The 21283-nt window shown below is 34.4% G+C and overlaps 1 protein-coding gene across 2 annotated transcripts in view; it reads right to left on the bottom strand.

Annotated features, from left to right (window-relative positions):
• Nucleotides 1-18655, bottom strand: part of LOC106090706 (uncharacterized) — a 533792-nt gene extending 515137 nt beyond the window's left edge. Inside the window, exons 1-2 of one of the 2 annotated variants that reach the window (XM_013256991.2) lie at nucleotides 17802-18655; nucleotides 4773-5918 (exon numbers count right to left, since the gene is read on the bottom strand). In XM_013256991.2, the coding sequence (XP_013112445.1) occupies nucleotides 4773-4876 (104 nt within the window). In that variant the 5' untranslated portion in view covers nucleotides 4877-5918; nucleotides 17802-18655. The remainder of the gene's footprint in view (nucleotides 1-4772; nucleotides 5919-17801) is intronic. The other variant, XM_059362843.1, reaches the window with a different exon arrangement.
• Nucleotides 18656-21283: the final 2628 nt, after the last annotated feature.

The raw sequence follows: 21283 nt of genomic DNA, 5'->3' as shown, positions 1-21283 counted from the left end.
GTCAGAGACAATCATAGGCGATGACGCAAATTTTTAAAAATCCATATGGTTTTCCATAGAAATTACTTTTCCACTAATGCGATTTTGGTTTCATATATAAACGGAATTTGGGGTGTAGAAACTTTTTCAGTTCAGCGATATTTGCAGTTAAGCGAGTTTCACTTATGCAATTTCAATTGCAATTCGAATTCAACACCAAAAAAGACTGTTTTTTCCATTAAGTTGCACTTAAGCGGTATTTTTCACTAATTACAGTTATGCGGTTTCGACTGTATGTATTTCTAAAGACCGTAGCGTGATTTCAACAGACGGACGAATGGATGGGCATGCGGACGGACATGACAAGATAGCCGTAAATTTTTACATACTATAAAGGGTTGGAAATGGATATTTCGAAGTATGAATGATGAATGGCAAATAAATATACCCCTAAATTTTCTTTTATGGGCATATATTTATTTCAAATTTCCACTAAAGACAAAATTTCAATGAAATTATTATGAAAGAAAAAATTTCAACGAAATTTCCCTAAAGAGTTTATCTCTATACATTTTTCCCTAAAAGTAATATTAAATTCTACAACCGTCTAGCCCATAAGTAAATCAATCACAAAGTGCTGTTGAATATGGATGAACTTTGCTTTGGCAAATAATCCGTAAAACACTTGCCTTTGCTTTCCTTCCATTCTAACGAGATTCTATTTTTATTCACTTTGTAAAGTGAATAAATCAATGAAATTACTCAGAAAATTTATTTTTCATATTTTTATACCATTATTTATAGCAAACTTGAATGAATGGAGGCAATCACAGGAAATTTATTATAGAAATTTTCTTTCTGTTGATTTGTTTCATATTTCGTTATTTATCGCACGTATGTTTGGCTTAAATACAAAGCTTATCCAACTTGAAGTTCAAAAGTGAATTCAAAAAAAAAACAAAAGCAAATCTCTCTACAGTTTTTTGTAACGCTCGTTCGAGACATTGTCAATGCAAACGAGAATATCAAACTCGCATAAATTACTTTGGCGTCGTTGAGATAAAGACGACCAGGGCAATGAGTGAGAAAAAAAAAACTCAACAATATTTGCAATTAATATGCTTTGTATTGGAACAATTTGTAATCGTAACAAATTATAAAACAACACGCTTTGTATTTTCCAAAGAATTCAGGGTGTGCTACTTATGGAGCAATGATTGTTGCCGGGCTGCCAATATAAGGCCAAGTTTTGTGGGGTTTTGTGTTTTTTGTTTTTCATTTCAATTTTCAAAGTGCAACTGAAATCTTAAGCTGCTTGAGGTATGATAAACACATAAAATGAGATTTAGTATAAGGCAGCAGGTCAAGAATGTTATTAAAAAATAAAATATATAAAAAACACATATAAATAAAAATGAATGATAATGTTATAAGCAAATCTAAAGCTAGGGAATTAGAAACTAAATTAACTTCCCCTTCAAATCTTCACATTTATTATGCAAAGCACCTAGTGCTGAGGCCCGATTTGTTGCAGGTACACAATATTCTCTTGAATTAGATCAACTTATTGTGGCTCAGCGAATTGATATGAATTACGCTATTTGTAGAATAATTAGCAGTAATTCAAGTTTACTTAAAATCCTTAAAAGTTTCCTTGTGTGCAGCTTTTTTCCTAGGGAAAAGAACATTTTTAATTTTTGGTACCCTAGAGCGTATGAGTATTAATAATAAACGACATTTAGCAATAAAATGACCATAACTTGCTCAAAATAATTGATAAATGCATAAGGGCAACTTCATTGTGTAGCTAGAATTTGTAAGTAGCAGTAAAAAAAGCTCTTAGTCATGGGTGCACAAAAAAGGATTGCCTATATTCAGATTTTTTATGAAAAACATAAAGATTTCCTTGAATTTGGAAACTTTAAGCTCGGAATAGTGATATCCATAACTCTTGGGATTTTCTAAAGAATTTAGGGTGTGCTACTTATGAAGCAATGATTGTTGCCGGGCCGGACAAAGTATGTTTTGTACAATGAATGGTACAAAGTTTATTATACTGTGTTCAGCTTTGTTGCAGGTACATAATATTTTCTTGAATTAGATCGACTTTAGAAAATTATGGCTCAGCAAATTGATTTTGCTTTTTTTTGCTTGGTTTTGTGTTTTTTGTTTTTCATTTCAATTTTCAAAGTGCAACTGAAATCTTAAGCTGCTTGAGGTATGATAAACACATAAAATGAGATTTAGTATAAGGCAGCAGGTCAAGAATGTTATTAAAAAATAAAATATATAAAAAACACATATAAATAAAAATGTATGATAATGTTATAAGCTTTAAAACTCTAAATCAAATCAAAAGCTAGGGAACTAGAAACTAAAACAACTTCCCCTTCAGATCTTCACATCCACATCTTCACATTTATTATGCAAAGCTCCTTGTGCTGAGTCCCGATTTGTTGCAGGTACATAATATTTTCTTCAATTAGATAAACTTTAGAAAATCATGGCTCAGCGAATTGATATGAATTACGCTATTTGTAGAATAATTAGCAGTAATTCAAGTTTACTTAGAATCCTTGAAAGTTTCTTTGTGTGCAGCTTTTTTCCTAGGAAAAGTGAATTTTTAAATTTTGGTACCCTAGAGCGTATGAGTATTAATAATAAACGACATTTAGCAATAAAATAACCATAACTTGATCAAAATAATTGATAAATGCATAAAGGCAACTTCATTGTGTAGCTAAGAACTGTAAGTAGCAGTCAAAAAAGCTCTAAGTCATGTGTGCACAAAAAAGGCTTACTAGTATTCAGATTTTTTAAGAAAAACATAAAAATGTCCTTGAATTACGAAGTTTGAAGATCAGAGTATTGATATCCATAACTCTTGGTATTTTCTAAAGAATTCAGGATGGGCTACTTATAGAGCAATGATTGTGGCCGGGCCGGACAAAGTATGTACTTCCTAAAATCTTTGCATTCATTGTACAACACAAATTATACTGTGTTCAGCCTTGTTTCTGATATAAAATAAAACAAAAAATTTTATGGCTAAACAAATTGATATGAATAACACTAAAAGTAAAATAAATTGCAGCAATCACATTGTACATAAAATCCCTAAAAGCTGCACACTTTTTTCCTGTTCCATATTTAATTTTTAATTGTTGGTACCCTAGAGCATATGAGTATTAATGGTAAACAATATTTGGAAATAATATTACCAAAGTTTACACAAAGTAATTGATAACAGCATAAAGCCAATTTCATTATACTGCTTAGAGCTGTCAGTAGCAGTTTAAAAAATATTTAGTCATGTGTGCATGAAACAGGTTACTAATATTCAGAATTTTTGAGACAGACAGTTATGAAAAATTTTTCAAATTAGGAAATGTATGGCTCACAGAATTGATATCAATAACCCCAAAACTAGGACAATTAGCAATAATCACAGTATATTTGAAGTTCCAAAAAGTTTTCTTGTGTGCAGCTATTTTTCCTAGGAAAACTAAATTTTGAATTTGTAGTACCCTAGTGCGTATACGTATTATTAATAAAAGGCATTTTGCACTAAAAGTACTATAATTTGTACAAAATAATTGATAATCTCATAAGGGCCATTTCGTTGTGGTGCCTAGAACTGTAAGCAGCGGTGTAAAAGGGCTTAAGTTATGTGTGCACGCAAATATTAATAGTAAAATTGGAATTTTTATGCAAAAAATTTCAAAGATAAAAAATCTTGGATGATTTATACCAAAATTGCAAGGATAAAAAATCTTTTTAGGAAAATATATAGCCTGATTTTGATCTTGGAGGCAACTATAGCGTAGAGGATAGCATGTCTGAACATATGTATTTCAATACTGGTGAGAACAATAGAAAAAATTATTCAGCGATGGTTATCCTCTTTCAATGCGGGCGACATTTGTGAGGTACTATGCCATGTAAAACCTTCTACCCAAAGAGGAGTCTTTTGAGGAATGCCGTTCGAACTCGGCTTTAAGAATAAGGTCACTAAGCATTGAGTTTAAAGTTGAATTGGACAGCACTCATTGATATGTGAGAAGTTTGCCTCTGTTCCAAATAGAATGGTCATGGGCAAATTTACATTTGCGTACTATTTTTATAATTTTTATATATTTTAAACTTTTTATATATTTCATAATTTGTTTTTATACCCACGGGATGGGGGTATATATAACCGTTTATAATAACTCAAAATATTGATCTGCGACCCCATAAAGTCGTTTCGACATTCTAAGTCGATCAAGTAATTTTGGTCCGTCTGTCTGTCGATACACGATAGCTGTCGAACGCGCAAATCTAGCCGCTTGAAATTTTGCACAGATACCTGTTATCGATGTAGGTCATTGGGAATTTTAAATGGGACATATCGGTTCAGATTTGGATATAGCTACCGGATATGTATATCGCCCGATTTTCACTTATAGGGCCACTGCAAGCACATTTATTGACCAATCTTGCCAAAATTTTGTACAACGCTTTTCTCTATGCTTCCACAATATCTGAGAAGTTTGGTCCAAATCGGTTTAGATTTAGATATAGCTCCCACTTTGTACCTATAGGGTAGGTGTAGGGTATTATAAAGTCGACACCGCCCGTCTTTTGCCATTCCTTGCTGTTTTTTTTTACTTTCCTATCTGCTTCACATTCACATTATTTTATAGGGTTTTTTTTAATTATTTTTTTTTTACTTTGTTGTTCTTTTTTATTTTATTTAAAATTTTTCTTATATTTTAACCTTTTTTTCTGTTAAAAAAATGTTTTCCACTCACCTTAAATTTGGAACAGCTGCTGCCGCAGCGGCTGCCTGCAACGGCGGTGGCACATTATACGGGAACGGTAGCTTGGCAGCTACAGCGGGATTTTCGAATAGCATATTCGTGAAAATTGTGGTGCGATTCTCTGGAAACACTTGCAGCGGCAAAAATTTTTCTTAATTTAACGATAGACTCGTTGCACTCACTTATTTTAAAGCCTATGGATGGTTGGGAAAAACCAATTTTTTTAAGAAAAAATTTCTTTCACTTTAGACACTTGAATATGATTTTATAGGCTTGGCTTCATTGGTAGCGGCTTTAATTTTTTTTATATTTTTCTCCTTAATTTTTCTTCTTTTTTGAGGTTGCTCGCAACTTTTTAGCTTTTTCTTTAAATTTTTTGCTTTAATTCATTTGAAACACTTAAATTGAACACAAACATAGAACGTTGAACATTTAATGGAGAGACGAGAGGACCAAGATAAGCGGCATAAAAAAGGCAAATCTTGGGGGATTCTGTTTTGTTGTTGATGTTGTTATGGTGTGTGTGTGTGTGTGATGTTGATGTCGATGTGTTTCCTTTGAACTTTATCTCTCTCCCTCTCTCTTTCTGGCTCTTGGTTTAAAGTTGAGCAGCACTTATAATTATGTTCCTACAATTTGTATGGTCGTTGTTGTTGTTGTTGTTTTATGTTGCTTTTTTAAAACTTTTGTAATACCTCTTTTCAATGGAAACGCGGGCAGTGGGTTGTTTTGGTTTGACGATAATGTTTTTTACGTTGATGATGATGATGATGTTGTTGTTGATGTTGATTTTTATTTTCTTGTTGTAGTTGTTGTTTTGGGTTATTTTGTTATTTGACTTTTTGGTCTACAGAACCAGCAGAAGAGAACAACAGATTTAACTTTAACTCGTTTGGTTATTAAACGTGATGAATTTTATTTCTTCCAAAAACAAACTCGAGAGCACATATAGCCCCTATAACGCTGGAATATATACAAAACAATTTTTGTTGTTATAGCATGGATTGGTTTTCTTATGTTTGCACAGTAAGTGGCGGGTCTTCTTTAGTCGAAAATGAGATGATAAAAGACCGTTGATTGATATTTAATTTTTTTTTTTATAAATTTTTACAGATTTTTTCCACACAACTTTAACACCTGCAATGAAAAGAGAAAAAAATATAAATTATCAAAAACTATTTTTATTTTTTTTTTTTTTCTAAACTAGGTTTTATTGTTAACTAACTTTTTTATTATTCAATATTCTGATTTCACAATTTTAATTTTTGCGAAATACTCCGAATTTTTTTCTTTGCCGCTTTTTCCTTGCTTTTTTTTGTGTCTTAAAACGATGACTCTTTATGTCAAACTGACAGTTTTATTCTTAGTTATGGGCCATCAGAGCCAGGCAGAAAACTCAAGCTGCTGCCTTTGCTCTCTTCTCACCTCCCCTTTTATTCAATAATAAAAAACCAATTCGCTTGGTTTGCCAAAAACTTGCAGGCAAAACGTGTGAAAATCAAAGTATTACCAAATATAACAAGGTACAAATTTCAAGCAGCACATGTGATGACAATATCCTGTGGTGAAAATTGCTACTCTCCCTTTAATGTACCTATTACAGGCTGTGCTTACTCCCCCTTGAAAAAAAACAACAACAATAAAAAGAGAAACACTAACAACAATGGCCATTGCTTATTCATTTCAATTTTACAAAACAAACAACACCCCCATGAGCAACATAAGGCTGCTAAAACTCAACACTCTCTCACTTGCTCTCTTTTTCCTGCTCTCACACATGTTTCTTTGCCTTCTTTGATTTTCACCTCATGTTTTGTGGGGAATTTAGTTCTCACTCTCACATTGTCACACTGCCAAAAGAGATTTACCGTAAATCGGCCAAGGAGAGCAAGAGAGCTATTTTTTTATTCAACACTCACAACAAACCCATTCATTGCAGAGTACCAATGGCTGCTGCTTTACCTTTGCAATGAAACAGTTGGGATTTTTTTGTGGATTGTTGTTGTTGTTATTGTTGTTCTCATTACCACCACCCGCACTAGTTTTGAAAGTTTGCGGCGAAAATCGTTTTTGCAAATTTCCATACAATGCCTGGCATGACATGTGGTGTAGTAGGGTGATGGAACTCGTTTAGAGGAATGTTGTAATTTTAGCGGATTTTAAAGCAATGAAAGATTTCTAGAAGACAAATTTTAGTTATTTTTTATTTATAACTATAAACAAGGCAATTTAAGAGCTCTTTTTATACCATCAACTAGTGTATGGCATGATATATGATTAGTTTAGGTGTATAGTCAACATGTTCATGCCATTTGGAAAACCTCAATATATTGTAATAAGACCTTATGTTATTTCCTACATACAAAAAAGGCTAAGTATTGTGTTTTTCTTCCTTGTAATTGCAAATAGCTAATTTTGCCCATTCCGCTAAGGAACAGGGGCAAACTTCTGACAAATCAACGAGTGCAGTCCGATTTAAGTTTTAAGCTCAATTATAAGGGGCCTCCTTTTTCTAGCCGAGTCCGAACGGCATGCCGCAGAGCGACATCTCTTTGGAGAGAAGTTTTACATGGCATAGTACCTCACAAATGTTGCCAGCATTAGGAGGGGAAAACCACCTTTGAAAACCTCAGTCCATTTGTCTGGCGGTGGAGGCTAAATCCCTTTTAGAAGCAAAAAATTTCGTAAACCTTTTTAAAAACAACGTAGTGGGGGGCTTAAACTTTTCTGGGGAACCTTTCTTTGCTTACACACTTGCGCCCTCTAGAAGATTCAGAAGTAAAATCGAATGATCGGTTTATATGGGAGCTATGTACGCTTATAGACCGATCCGGGTCATATTTGGCTTACATTTTAGAGGTCTTAACAGAAATCATCGTTCAAAAGTTGTACCTAATCTAATAAAAATTGCGCCCTTTTGAGGCTCTAAGAGTAAAATCGAAAGATATGCTTACAAGGGAGCTGTATCAGGTTACGGACCAATACAGACCATACTAAGAATCGATAATGGAGGTCATAGAAAATGTCATCCTGCCGAAATTTAAACAAATCGGATAAGAATTGTGCTCTCTACAGGCTCAAGATATAAAATTGGGCGTTCGGTTTGTATGGAAGCTATATCAGATTATAGACCGATTTTGATTATACTTGCCATGGGTATTGCAAATCTTCAGAGAAGTTTTTATGCCAAATTTATTTTAAATCGATTATTTATGACCTTTTAAATAATCGAACAATTGAAAATTACGTATTTTCAAATAATCGAATAATTGAGGACGGTAAATCGATTAATCTTTTGGAGGTTAAAAGGCTTAAAACATATGATTTGAGTCATTTGTCTGCATATTTTGATCATTTGGGCACTACTTGGGTAAAATTTCATTCGTTTGGGATTAGAATATTTTACTTTAGTTCGAAAAGGAGATAAAATAAATCGCATCCGTTTGCCCCTCCCCTATACACAATTCGAATCGATATTCATAAACATATGAGAAATATTTGAAGGATAAGATCTAAAAAAATATCCCATTTTGTTTTATTAGACATGATAAACAATTAATCGATTAATTGTCAAACTCTTTGGGTCTTGTTCGGTTAATCATTAGACTTGAATTTTCAAATAAACGATTAATCGAATAATCCTAAATTATAAATAAAAGTACACCCTAGTATACCCTTAACTTTGGATGGAGACTACAACATGTACACCCTAGTATTCCTCCAACTTTGGATGGAGACTATGAAAATAGTCAAAAAAATTGTACAATTTATTAAATTTTTCATATTTATATCTGAATTTTCTTTTCCCTTGCTAGCTCAGATGAAAGCCTTTACTTTTGCCTATAAACACTTTTTTATCCGGATAAAAAATGCCTAATAGCACCGTAGTTATGCGCTTTTAGTCAATGAAGTGACATTCTTATAGTGGAAACACTCCTAACATAAACAGACCTCACTTATAATGGATCGCCCTCATGAAATGATTAACCATACCATCAAACAAACAAACAATCATTCCCCCAACTGTAAATGCCAAAAAAAATACCGTTCAATAGTTGAGTTGAAAAGAGAGAGAGAGAGAGAGAGAGGGAGATATCATGTTAACCCCAGCTTTAGTGTTCAATTGAATTCCTAGAATTTCGTCAAACAGCCCAGCCAAGAACAAACACTCGGCTCACATTGTTTTAAACCAACAGAAAAAAAGACAACAAAACAAACACAACTCTGATTAGAAAGAAGGCAAGTCGATCCCCGTCCGCAACCCCCCTCAACAAAAGCAAAAGCAACTAGACACCAGGAGTCATAGGAGCCGCTCGCACTCATTATCTGTGTATGCATTGTTGTGCCTTAGAGTGTTGTGAGAGTTTAAACAAAATTTGTTGTTCGAAATTTGGAAAGGAATTGAGAATATCCGGCAACAACAATAACAACACCAGCATGCAGGTATTAAAAGACTTTTGCACTCCGCAAAACAAAACTTTCAAACTCTTGTAAACACACATGCCTGCCCAAAACTCACACACACAATTACACCTAAACACCGACTCATGGTGGATTGAAATTTGTGTTATGTTTGTCGGTCGCTGCCTTTGGCCGATTTGGCTGTTGTTCTTGTTGTCTTCTACGTAATTCGTTTTTGTTCTACGAATTGTATCTTGTGTTTGCGCCGGCTGGGCCGGCTGTGGCAACTCCTCCCCAACTTAAACAGCGAAAGCAAGGCATGTGATGAGTGTTGCTGTTAGGGAATTCAAGTTAAAGAGGAAATTTGGAAGAGAACAAGATCATTTTGCGGGAAAATATTGTAGAAATATAGCATGCAAGTTTTTAGGTGTCAATAAACTAAAAAAAAACAGTTCTATTTACTGTTTAAAATCAGCCTATTTCGATGACTTGGCTAATGAATCGAGTGACGAGTTTTAGAGGTATTGGCTATTAGTTGCTGGGTTTAGTTTTAGTACTATTTAGTGCAAATTACGAGTAGTGGTTTATTATTATTTATTTACCGGTACAACTTTGCACTGGTATTTTATCCAGATAGGTCTTAAATAAAAGTATTTTGGCACATTTTTCCCTAAAAAAAATATACAATTTCCTGCCTTGCTTTGGCAACTCTACTTCCTACTGGCCACTAAGCCATCCTGTAGTAGTCCGCCACCATTACACAGTCTGTTATTGTCTGTGAACCTGGTTTGTGACGACATCCAAGACAATCGCGTGAGTCCCCAAGGAAAGAAGACGACAAGAAAGGAGAAAAGAAAAGAGGTGCAAACGCAAAAAAAGAACTAAAACCTGCTTCCTTTGCGCCTTACTTGTCCACACCACCACCACCATCTATCCCAGAAATGTGATTTTGATTTGTTTATTCTTTTACCACATAGAGTTGGTTCTTTTTTTCTCTGTTATGCTCTGGTCATACATCTTTTCTTTTGTTATGGGATTTTTTTTTTTGGAGTTTTTGGTTTTTTTTCTGGTCTTTTTTCCATTTTTCAATACCCCATCCTCTTTGACTTTTTGTTGCTGGTATATAGGCTGTTTATCGTTAATTACGTCTTAAGTTAGGGTATCTTTGCTTTTGATTTATTTCGCATACGAATTGAGTGGCGATAAAATCCAATGGGGAATAAATCTTTCACAAACACACATAACCCCCTTGATGTGAGTGTATGATGTTTGTGAACATTTATGCCTACTGCTGGTAGTGTGTTAGTGAACGATTTTGTTTGGTTTTACAAACAAAAACAATGAACGTTACAAATTCATGCATAACAATTGCAAAAAATAAAAACACAACAAAATGTTGACAGAGGCATTTAAACTCGTTTTCTGATCATGACCCCTCATGGCTTCAAGTCAGTCGAGTGTACAAACATGGTGAAATAATTTAAAAGGAAATTAGTGGAACACGTGACGCATAGTGGGTGATGTTGTGCAGTAACTAGTACACCGTTTACGGAGCATTATAAGAGATGGAAAATTTGCTTTTATGCACCTCATATGAAATTTTCGTTGCCAAACTAAATGCTTTGGCATATCCTAAGCGTTATGTTCGGTTTGCTTTGTGTTACAGGGTGACATTGAAAGGATTGAATATATTTTTTTATTCATTGCAAGAAAACTATTGCTTTTATTATAGCTTCCACAACATAATGGATGTATTAATACAAAATAACATTTAATTTTGATAAATGCGTACCCTATCAACAAAAAAGTGTGGCAGATTGACTAAGTGAATGCATAATTTTTTGTCACCATGTGTTTGTAAGGGAAAATTTCGCTTGAGGTGCATTCTGGGCCTTATATTAAAACAATTCCTTTAAGGCCAAAATAGAATGAGCGCATTGAGATTTGTATTTGAGCATTGCGTTTAAAATGCAACTTTGCAAACATTTGCCAAAAAAAGCAACGTACAAAAGTCAAACAATTTTTAAATTTTGCGTCTAAAAACGCTTTTAGGTAGGCAACACAGAACAATGCTCGATTTCAGTTGTAAAATTGATTTGCTGAGTTGCATTTTTCGATGCGACGCTCAAAACCAAAGCTCAACGCGCTCATGACCTAAAAAGAATGAGCGTGTTGAAGAGCGTCACGTCGAAAAATGCAACTCTGCAAACAAATGTCTAAAAGTAACGCGCAAAAGTTAAACAATTTTTAACTTTGACGCCTTAAAGCACCATTTCACGTATGACAACATAGAATGACGCTCGATTTTAGTCGTCAAAGTTGAAAATTCGTTTACTTTTGCGCGTTGCGTTTGTGGTATTTTTTGTAGAGTTGCATTTTTTTACGCGACGCTCAAAACTAAAGCTCAACGCACTTAAGGCCGTAACAAAATGAGCGCGTTGAGTTTTGTTTTTAAGCGTCAAGTTGCTAAAAAGCAACTCTGCATACAAATTCCACAATAGTAACGCGGAAAAGTTTCAACTTTGGCGCTTGAAAGCGAGCGTCATTCTATGTTGTCACACGTGAACTACATAGTTTTTTAGACGTCAAAGTTATAATCTGTTTGCGAGCCACTTTTTGCACATTTATTTGCAAAGATGAATTTTTTAACGCGACGTTCAAAACCAAAGCTCAACACGCTCATTCTGTTTTGGCCTTTAGAACATATGGAGATTAGTGGAGACGCAACGTAAGTGAATTTTAAGATTTTTTTCGCTAAAAGATTTTGTAGGTTCACAAATTACAAGCGATTAAGCTGCATTACGGATGTGTTGCTAAAATCAATCTTTGTAAGACTTTGTTTGCTTATAGATAGGATTATTAGGAATTTCGTAAACATAATGGCGAGTTATTGTTGAAATGAAAAAAGGTATATATAACTTCTATATACTTCTACATATTTAATAGATTTGGACAGTAGGAATTCAATGCATATATTTAACGTTTTTTAGTTATAATCGGAAACAAAACTATTATCAATTCAAGATTCCTTTAAAAGGACAATAGAAAGGTTCAATAGGGACACACTAGAAAGGATCAGTAGGAATAACGTAGACATAATTTGCAATATATGGTTTATTTCAGAGTCCTTTGCAATCATAATAAATGGGAACAGAAGGAATACGATGCATTTTTATTATAATATATTCTGTGTGCTGTTGTAATCAAAAAAAATTTCCTCTCTATGCTCCTACCTTTCAATGTTGTAACACCTGACAACAACATATTGCCTGACCTATCTCAACATCAGCTGTAGTTTCTTTTGACATTGAATTCCATGGCGTTTTCAATAACATCAACATCATCAACGGATTAAAAATTTTGTAAAATAATTTTCCACATCATAAACTATAATTGAATTGTAATTCAACATAACAAAACATAAAAATATGTTAATTTTGAAAAAATTACGTCTCTCTTCAAACTTAAATTTTGGAAATATTTGAAATTCAGACCAGTTTTCAAGACTAATCGAATCAGTGCAGGTTGCTCCCAAATACCCCCTGCCACTTTACAGAAACAGGTTGGCTGGCCAACAAAGTATGCCACATTCAATCATACGATGGTCAAAATGTTAATTAAAAATAATTTTTCAAAAAACACGCAGAAGTTTTGAGCCAATCAATGCGTTGTTCGAGATGATGATATGAATTTTGTGAAATTTAAAATGCCATAAACTTTTATGGCCTAGACAATTTGCATTTCCAGCACAGTTAGTTAGTCAGTCAGTTAGTTAGTTGGGGAAGAGCGAAAACAAACAAACCAAATGTGTGCACAAGCTACTATTAAATGGTCATAAAAGATATTTCCAAACATTTTTAAATTAAACGGCAGCATCACTAGCTGAGGTCTCTAATTACCTGATTTCAATAAAAAAAATTAGCCATTTACCTTAGTAAACTATGTGCTAGTATGTATGCCACAGACCATAATGAAGAAGTCCTGAATGCTACAAAACGACCAACATGTTTACCGGTTTGGATTTTTTTTTTATTTTTTATGATTCTCTAAACTTATTATAATTGTCAAAACTGGACATATTATACCGAAAAACTGGCTCAAGCATTTTTATGTCTTGAATTTGGCATTTTTGGAGTAGTATTAAAAATTGGTCTCTTTGACGTAGGTTTAGTATTGATGGAATATTCAACGATTTTTTTTCAAAGAAAACTGTAAACCATTTTTTTATTTTGCTAAGCTTTAACATACATTTTTTTTTTAAAAAATTTATCGAATTTCATAAAAAAAAAATTTGAAAATTTATCGATTTTTTTAAAGGAAATTTTCCAAAATCTAGAAGAAAGTCGTAAAAGTTTCATAAAAAAAATTTTTAAAATTATTGTAGAATTTTCTAAGCCTTATCTCTCTTGAAAATAGATTTTCATAAAAATTTTGTAGAAAATTAAAAAAAAAATAAATTTTTTCCGAAAATTTTGATTTTTATACCCACCACCATGGGATGGGGGTATATTAATCTAGTCATTCCGTTTGTAACACCTCGCAATACACGTCTAAGACCCCATGAAGTATATATTTTCTGAATCGTCTGCACGTTTTGAGTCGATCTAGCCATGTCCTTCCGTCTGTCGAAATCACCAAAGCGGACGAACGCGTAAAGCTAGCCGCTTGAAATTTTGCACAGATACTTAACATTGATGTAGGTCACTGGGGATTGCAAATAGGCCATATCGGTTCAGATTTAGATATAGCTCCCATATAAACCGATCCCCCGATTTGACTCCTTGAGTCCCTACAAGCTGCAATTTTTAACCGATTTGGCTGAAATTTTGCATGTGGTGTTCTATTACGACTTCCAACAACAGTGCCAAGTATGATCCAAATCGGTCTATAACCTGATATAGCTCTTATATAAATCGATTTCCCGATTTGACTTCTTGGGTCCTAACAAGCCGCAATTTTTAACCGATTTGGCTGAAAGTTTGCATATGGTGTTACGTTATGACTGCCAACAAGTGTGCCAAGTACAGTTCAAATCGGTCTATAACCTGATATAGCTCCCATATAAACCAATTACCCGATTTGATTTCTTGAGCCCCTGGAAGCCGTAATTTTTGTCCGTTTTAGCTAAAATTTTGCACATAATGTTCTGTTATGGCTCCCAACAACTGTGTGAAGTATAGTTCAAATCAGTCCATAACCTGATATAGCTCCCATATAAACCAATTTCCCGATTTGACTTCTTGAGCCCCTGGAAGCCGTAATTTTTTTCCATTTTAGCTAAAATTTTGCACACAATGTTCTGTTATAGCTCCCAACATAACCGCCATAAAAACCGATCTGACTTCTTGAGCCTCTAGAGGGCACAATTTCTATCCGATTTGGCTGAAACTTTACAAGAAGTGTTCTGGTATGACTCCCAACAATTGTGCAATGAATGGTTGAAATCGGTATAGCTGCCATACAAGCCGTTCTTGTGTCATGACTTCTTGAGCTTCTAGAGGGCGCCTTTCTTATCCGATTTAGCCGAAATTTTGCATGGAGTTTTTTTTTATTTTGACTTTCAACAACTGTGTAAAGTACAGTCTAAATTAGTCCAAATCCTTATATAGCCGCCATATAAACCGATCTCACGATTAGACTACTTGTGCTTCTAGAGGGCGCAATTCTTATCCAATATGGTTGAAATTTTTCATATGTCGTTTTGGTATGACTTGCAACAACTGTTTCAAATATGGTTTAAAGCGGTACATAACCTGATATAGCTGCCATATAAACCGATCTCCCAGCTTGACTTTTTGAGCCTCTGGTGGGCGCAATTATTACTCGAATTGACTGAAATTTTGTAGGTGACGTTTTTCTATTTGAAAAAGTCATTCAAAGAACTTGACAAATGCTATCCATGGTGGAGGCGACGTAAGATTCGGCCCGGCCAAACTTTGCACGCTTTTTAATTTAATTTAGTTTTTATAAAAAATCATGTGAATATGAAATGACAAAATGTAATTTTCCTCGAAAACTGTTTTCAAACAATGAAAATAAAATTTTGTACAATAATTAGACTTAGACAAAATATTTGGAAAAAAATAAAATTCTTTTCAACTATTTATCTTAAAATCTTTTTTGACAAAAAAATTTAAATATTTTGATTTTTTTATTGAGATTTTTTTCCAAAATTTGGAATTTGAATCAAGACCTTTTTATAAAGGCGATTCCTTAAAAAAAGGTCTTGGGCCAAATGGCAGAACTTTCTCATGTCAATGACTGCCTTCCAATTCAAGTTGAAGCCCAATGATAAGGGCCTTCTTTGTCACACAGAGGCTGGAAGAAGTTGCGCCACTTCTTGGCAAAAAAGTTTTGTAGCTGAAAATTTGTTCATAGTGTTAGGATTCAAACCCGCGTCAAATCTAAAACATACTCCAAAAGTTTTCAAGTTGCAAATTCTGAACAATCCACTAAGAAACAGAGCCAAAGAGAGGCCACCGTAGCGCAAAGGTTAGCATGTCCGCCTAAAACGCTGAACGCCTGGGTTCGAATCCTGGCAGGGCAATCAGACAATTTTTCAGCGGTGGTTATCCCCTCCTAATGCTGGCGACATTTGTGAGGCATTTTGCCATGTAAAAAACTTCTCCCTAAAGAGGTGTCGCTCTGCGTCACGCCGTTCGGACTCGCCTATAAAAAGGAGATTCCTTATCATTGAGCTTCAAAGTGAATCGGGCAGCACTTATTGATTTGTGAGAATATAGCCCAGTTCCTTAGTGGACAAATTTGCAGACAATTGACAAAAAAACAGAGCCAAACTTTTTACATAACAATCAGTGCTGTCCAATTATAGTTTAAGCTCAATGATATGTAGATCCCGGATTTTTATGCAACATCAAAATTTTGTTATCTATTATTTGGCAAATATGGTGATATTGTATCGTCATATTTAGCTCTTCGAAATTCTTAAGTCAGTCTATTGCAAAAAACCAACGAGTTTTCCAAATTATAGACGGCAAAATTTCGATTTTACATAAAAATCCGGACTCTTTATAATGAGACCTCCTTTTTATAGCCTAGTCCGAAGGGCTTGCCACAGTGCGACATCTTTTGGGCAGAAATGTTTATATGGCATAGTAACAGTAATATATCTCACAAGAGTCGCCAGACTGAGGAGGGGATAATTACCGCCGAAAAAATTTTTTCTGATGTTCTCGCTAGGATGAGAACCCAAGCGTTCAAACCTCTGAACCTCCAAAATTTTTCACCTTGATAACAACTTTTTATTTATTTTTTTTTTATTTAATATTTTATTTAATTTGGGTTTTGAAAAACATTGGAAAATGTTAAACTGATTTACCGTCGGAGTTTTTAACTCACTTCCAATATTTTCTAACTTTCCATAAGCCTAAAATACACAAAAAAATCCCACTTGCTATTGTAATTTTTCAATTTCATACATTACTAAATCTCATAGTCTAAACCCGGCTTAACATTGACTGTCACAAAATGCAACATAAACAAAATTTAAGGCCTCGCAAACAAATAACAGCAGCCTTGCAACATTAACACTTGGGTGTGCGTGTGTTTGTGTTGGCGCAAAGCTCATGGTGAGCTTCAATATAGGCTTAAATAAAAATCCAAAATGTTTATCATTTATCACGACTGTCGTATGGGGGGGGGGGGGCTATGTATGCAACAGCAACAGTGAGTGGCTTTGGCGAAAACAACAAAAAAAAATGTGCCAAACAAAAACAAAAGCCGCACTAAATTACAAAAAACAACAAAAGACAACGCAAAACCAAATATGACAGACGCAACGCAACGCAACACCGTAACTGAACATAACAACAACATTGAATAAGAAAAAAAAAACAAACAAAACAAACGATGGATGGACGACTTATGATGGCTACAGGGCCGGCCCTGTATGAGCATGGGGGATACGCATTTACAAGCACACAAGAAAAACGTGGATATTCGCAAACCATAAATCGAAATTGAAATGACAATGACAAAGACGGCAACGAATACGACTATGATGGCGATGTCTACCACGATGTGGGTAAGCAACGACGGGTATTGTTATTGTTGTTGCTATTGCTGCTGCCGCTGCTGTTACTGTTGTTTTAGTTAACAACAAACTTTAGATAAATTCGTTCACTAAAGCACACACATAACACATAGAACCAAGCCTCACAGAACTCAAGTTAAAGAGGAGTTTAGGGGCCTCCCAAGAGAGGGAGAGAGCAGAGCACAGCTTCCGTTTAGAGTTAAAAAAAAAATAAATAAATAACAAAACAACAACCAGATCGAATAACTCACAAAGCACAATAAAATTCAAGCACAAATACACACACATACACACTCCTGAAAACACAAAAGTAGGTATTGGCAATAGAGGCTGTTGTGTTGTGGTTGCTGATGACATGAATTTGACTGGGCAGAAATGTCCGCGCGCGCTTTACACATGTATAGCCTTAGAACTCATTTAAATAAATTAAAATACCATAATAATAAAAATAACATAGCGCAGTATTACACTTGACAATAAAAAAAAATTAATTAAAAAAAGCCGCACTTGGCGGCAAGCACATAAACTTTTAAAGAACTTCAAAAAAAAAGACATAAAACATTCACCTTTTTTATGGTTTCAGCGAACAGGATTGATTTGGCATGTGGATTGTTATGATATGGCCATACAGCAACAGCGATATTGAAAGTGGCTTTGATTTTTTCTTTTTTTTGACAAAGTTAAAATTTTTATAGATTTAGATTTTGTGATTTTTGCTGGATTTAATTAAAAACTTTTTCTTTACAATTATTTTTTTTTTATTTCAAAATTATAGCCTAAGGCTTGGTACTATCAAAAGCAAATGACGCTGACTATGGCGACACAGACAATGTTTCCTTTCGCTTTTTTTTTGGTGTTGTTGCTTATTTGTTTCTTTGATTTGCCAGAATCTCTAATTTCTTTTTGTTTTCTTTTGTATTTCCTTTCCGAATCAAGCTTCCTTTTTTGTTTTGCTTTAACAACACACCGACTGCTTTTCTTAATTAAATCGGCCGAAGGGTAAGAAGAGAAGAAACCAAGCAAGACAAACACCCTCTTTTCTGCCAAGTTTGATTTTATTGAATTTTTTCTTCTTCTTTTTCTTACTTTAAAATTTGTTTTCAGCTTTTGTTATTATTTGCACTTTTCTTAATTCTTTGTTTCTTCTTTTTTTTATTTCTTTACAAATCACTTTGTTGTAAGTAGACTACGTTAAAAACGAGACTTTTTTCGCCTTCTTGGCTGTTTGGTTGTTGATAAACTCTTCTATACAGAATTACAAGAAACAAACAAAACTTTTTTGTATGTGAAAAATCTTCTCAAAACACGAGAGCCGATTGTTATATCCGCCTGGCGTCACTGTGTGTAAACGTAATAACGGTCGCAAACGAACTAAAGTCAAGTAAGAAGACCGAACACAATGCAAAAATTCAAATTGAAATTCGTTACGTTTTCAACACGCACGCATGGACGACGTCGTCGTCAACAACATCAGCATCATATGTCTGGTGTGAGGTGTATTTGGTGTCTCCAATAGCAAAAGCAAGGCAAACACCAGCCCCACTCTGCGTCTCGGCCATAGCAGTCAGAACAGCAGCAACATTTGCTCTCTCTCTCCTTTCTGTTTCTCGTTGTGGCAAACCTCATAGAGAAAATCATCAATGAGTGACGGTGCGAGAGAAAAAATACAGGGAGCAAAGATTTGCTACTCTTTCTCAACTCAAAGAAAAACAGTGATGCCAATTTGTTTAGAGCATGTTAGGATAAACAGTATAAAATCAAATTTAAAAGCTTGGCATCTATTCTATTATACAAAAGTCGAAGTGTTTGTTGCTAATAAACTCGAAAACGGCTGAACCGATTTTCTTGCATTTTTACAGTTTGTAAAACTGTTTAAAATCTTTCTATTGTGAATAATGTATCTATTTATTGGACAGGAATTTTTGAAATTGAAGAACGCAAATTTTTAAATCGAGCATTATTTTTAAAAACTTGATGTCAAAATGTATGTACAAGTGGTACAACACCCATTAAGAACGAGATGAAATTTCATTCGAAACGAAAGCGCACTCGATCACCTGATACCCGATACAAAAGTCGGTATAATATAAGACTCAAATAAAAAATAATTGGGAGTGTTGTACGAACTTAATGTCGCCCCACAACCAAAGGAAAAAACCGTCAAAACTTACTTGTAGGTCGATTAGGACAACATGAAAGGTCTTTTTAACTAGAAAACAAATCGGACAATAATATATGGGACCAATTATCGGAGGGTCGTCAAATATTCCCCCTAACGGACATGAAGACCAAACGGGACACAGTGTGGGACTTATTTGTGGGAACTTTGAGAAAAATTATACTTTTTTATGGGCTTGCCAGGATTTATACCCGGGCGTTCAGCGTCGGATAAAACTTGGCCTTGATGTTGTAAGTCATAAGATAGGTTTTTGGGTCATATTTCAGCCAAATCAGGTGAAAATTCAGGCTGAAGAAATCTAATCCGGTTATATGGGGGCTACATCTGTTTACTGACCGATCGGGATCGTACTTGTCACGGATATTGCAAGTCATAACTCAAGTCTTTGTTCCAAATTTCAGCCAAATCGGATGAAAATTGAGGCTTTAAAGGGCTCGAGAAGTCAAATCCGTGGATTGGTTTATATGGGGGCTATATCTGTTTAAAAAGCGATTCGTATCATACTTGGCATGGATTTTGGGAAACAACGCATGCCTTTGTTTCAAATTTCGGGGCTATATCTGTTTATAGACCGACTCGGATCATACTTGGCATGCATGTTGAAAGTCATATCGCAAGTCTTTGTTCCAAATTTTCTGCCAAATCGGACAAAAATTGAGGGTTCCAAGGGTTCAAGAAATCAAATCGGGAGATCGGTTTATATGGGGGCAATACATGTTTATATACCGATTCTGATCGTACTTGGCACGGATGTTTGAAGTCATAACCCAAGTTCAAATTTCCGCCAAATCGGACAAAAATTGAAGCTTCCAAGGGCTTAAGAAGTCAAATCGCGAGATTGGTTTATATACACTTGTATGAAGTTTTCCTTCAATTGTTAGCGTGCTTTCCACAGAAAGACTAACGGATAGACGTGCGCTAGATCGAATATGTTGTATTCTTATGACTTCTAATTTTAATGTAAGTATATTTCGTATTCATGTGGGTATAAACTCATACATCTCAAATACAAACCGATCTGATTTCTTGAGACTATGGTTGGTTCAATACTTATCTGATTTGGCTGAAAACATGCTTGTTCAGTTCTGTCCCAACTTCCATACAAAATATGACACGAATCGATCAATAAACTGATATAGCTCTCATGTAAACCAACCTGGTACAATTATTGCTCTCACAACGGCCTAACATGAGAAGTTTTGTACTTGCTTTATATTTTATTTATGTTTAAAATTGGTTTCAGTTTAAAACTTTAAATGTTTATATATTTTGGTACCTATATATTTAAGAAATATTTTTTGGTTTACCAGTTTTAATTTTTTTTTTTCTCTAAATTTATACTTTCTGTCGCAGCAACTTACGCTTAATAAATTTTATTATATAATTTTTCTTTTATGTCTTTTATTAATTATCAATTAATTTTATTTGTTTTTTCAACCACTATAGGTATTTTCTTTTTCTCCATAATTTTTAACAAAAATGACAATCTGGCAACACAGAGTCTTAACTTCACTACCCTTGTGGTTCTCTTTCAACTCTCTGAACACAATTTTTGCTCGCTGCACATCTTATTTGGTCGATATCGTTATTTGCTTTGAACAACAAAACACAGCCAAGCTCCAATTTTTTTTTGTTTGGACTTTCCGGTTCTCCCCTATGAGATAAAATATAAAGACAATAACAAATACAGCAGCAACAACAACAACAATGTCATCTACAAAAGACAAAATAAAATCACTTCAACGGCAACTATAAGACATGCCATGAGTACGACGCCAACGATAAAGAACAACTACAACAACAAGCACAGACTAAACAGCATTCTTGGCTTGATAAGTTGTTTTTGTTGTTATTATTTTCGGTATCCAC

Source organism: Stomoxys calcitrans, chromosome 2 (assembly GCF_963082655.1).
Source record: "Stomoxys calcitrans chromosome 2, idStoCalc2.1, whole genome shotgun sequence".
Classification (NCBI taxonomy): domain Eukaryota; kingdom Metazoa; phylum Arthropoda; class Insecta; order Diptera; family Muscidae; genus Stomoxys; species Stomoxys calcitrans.
The sequence above is the reverse complement of the archived record's forward strand: the minus strand, read 5'-3'. Positions and strand labels throughout refer to the sequence as shown.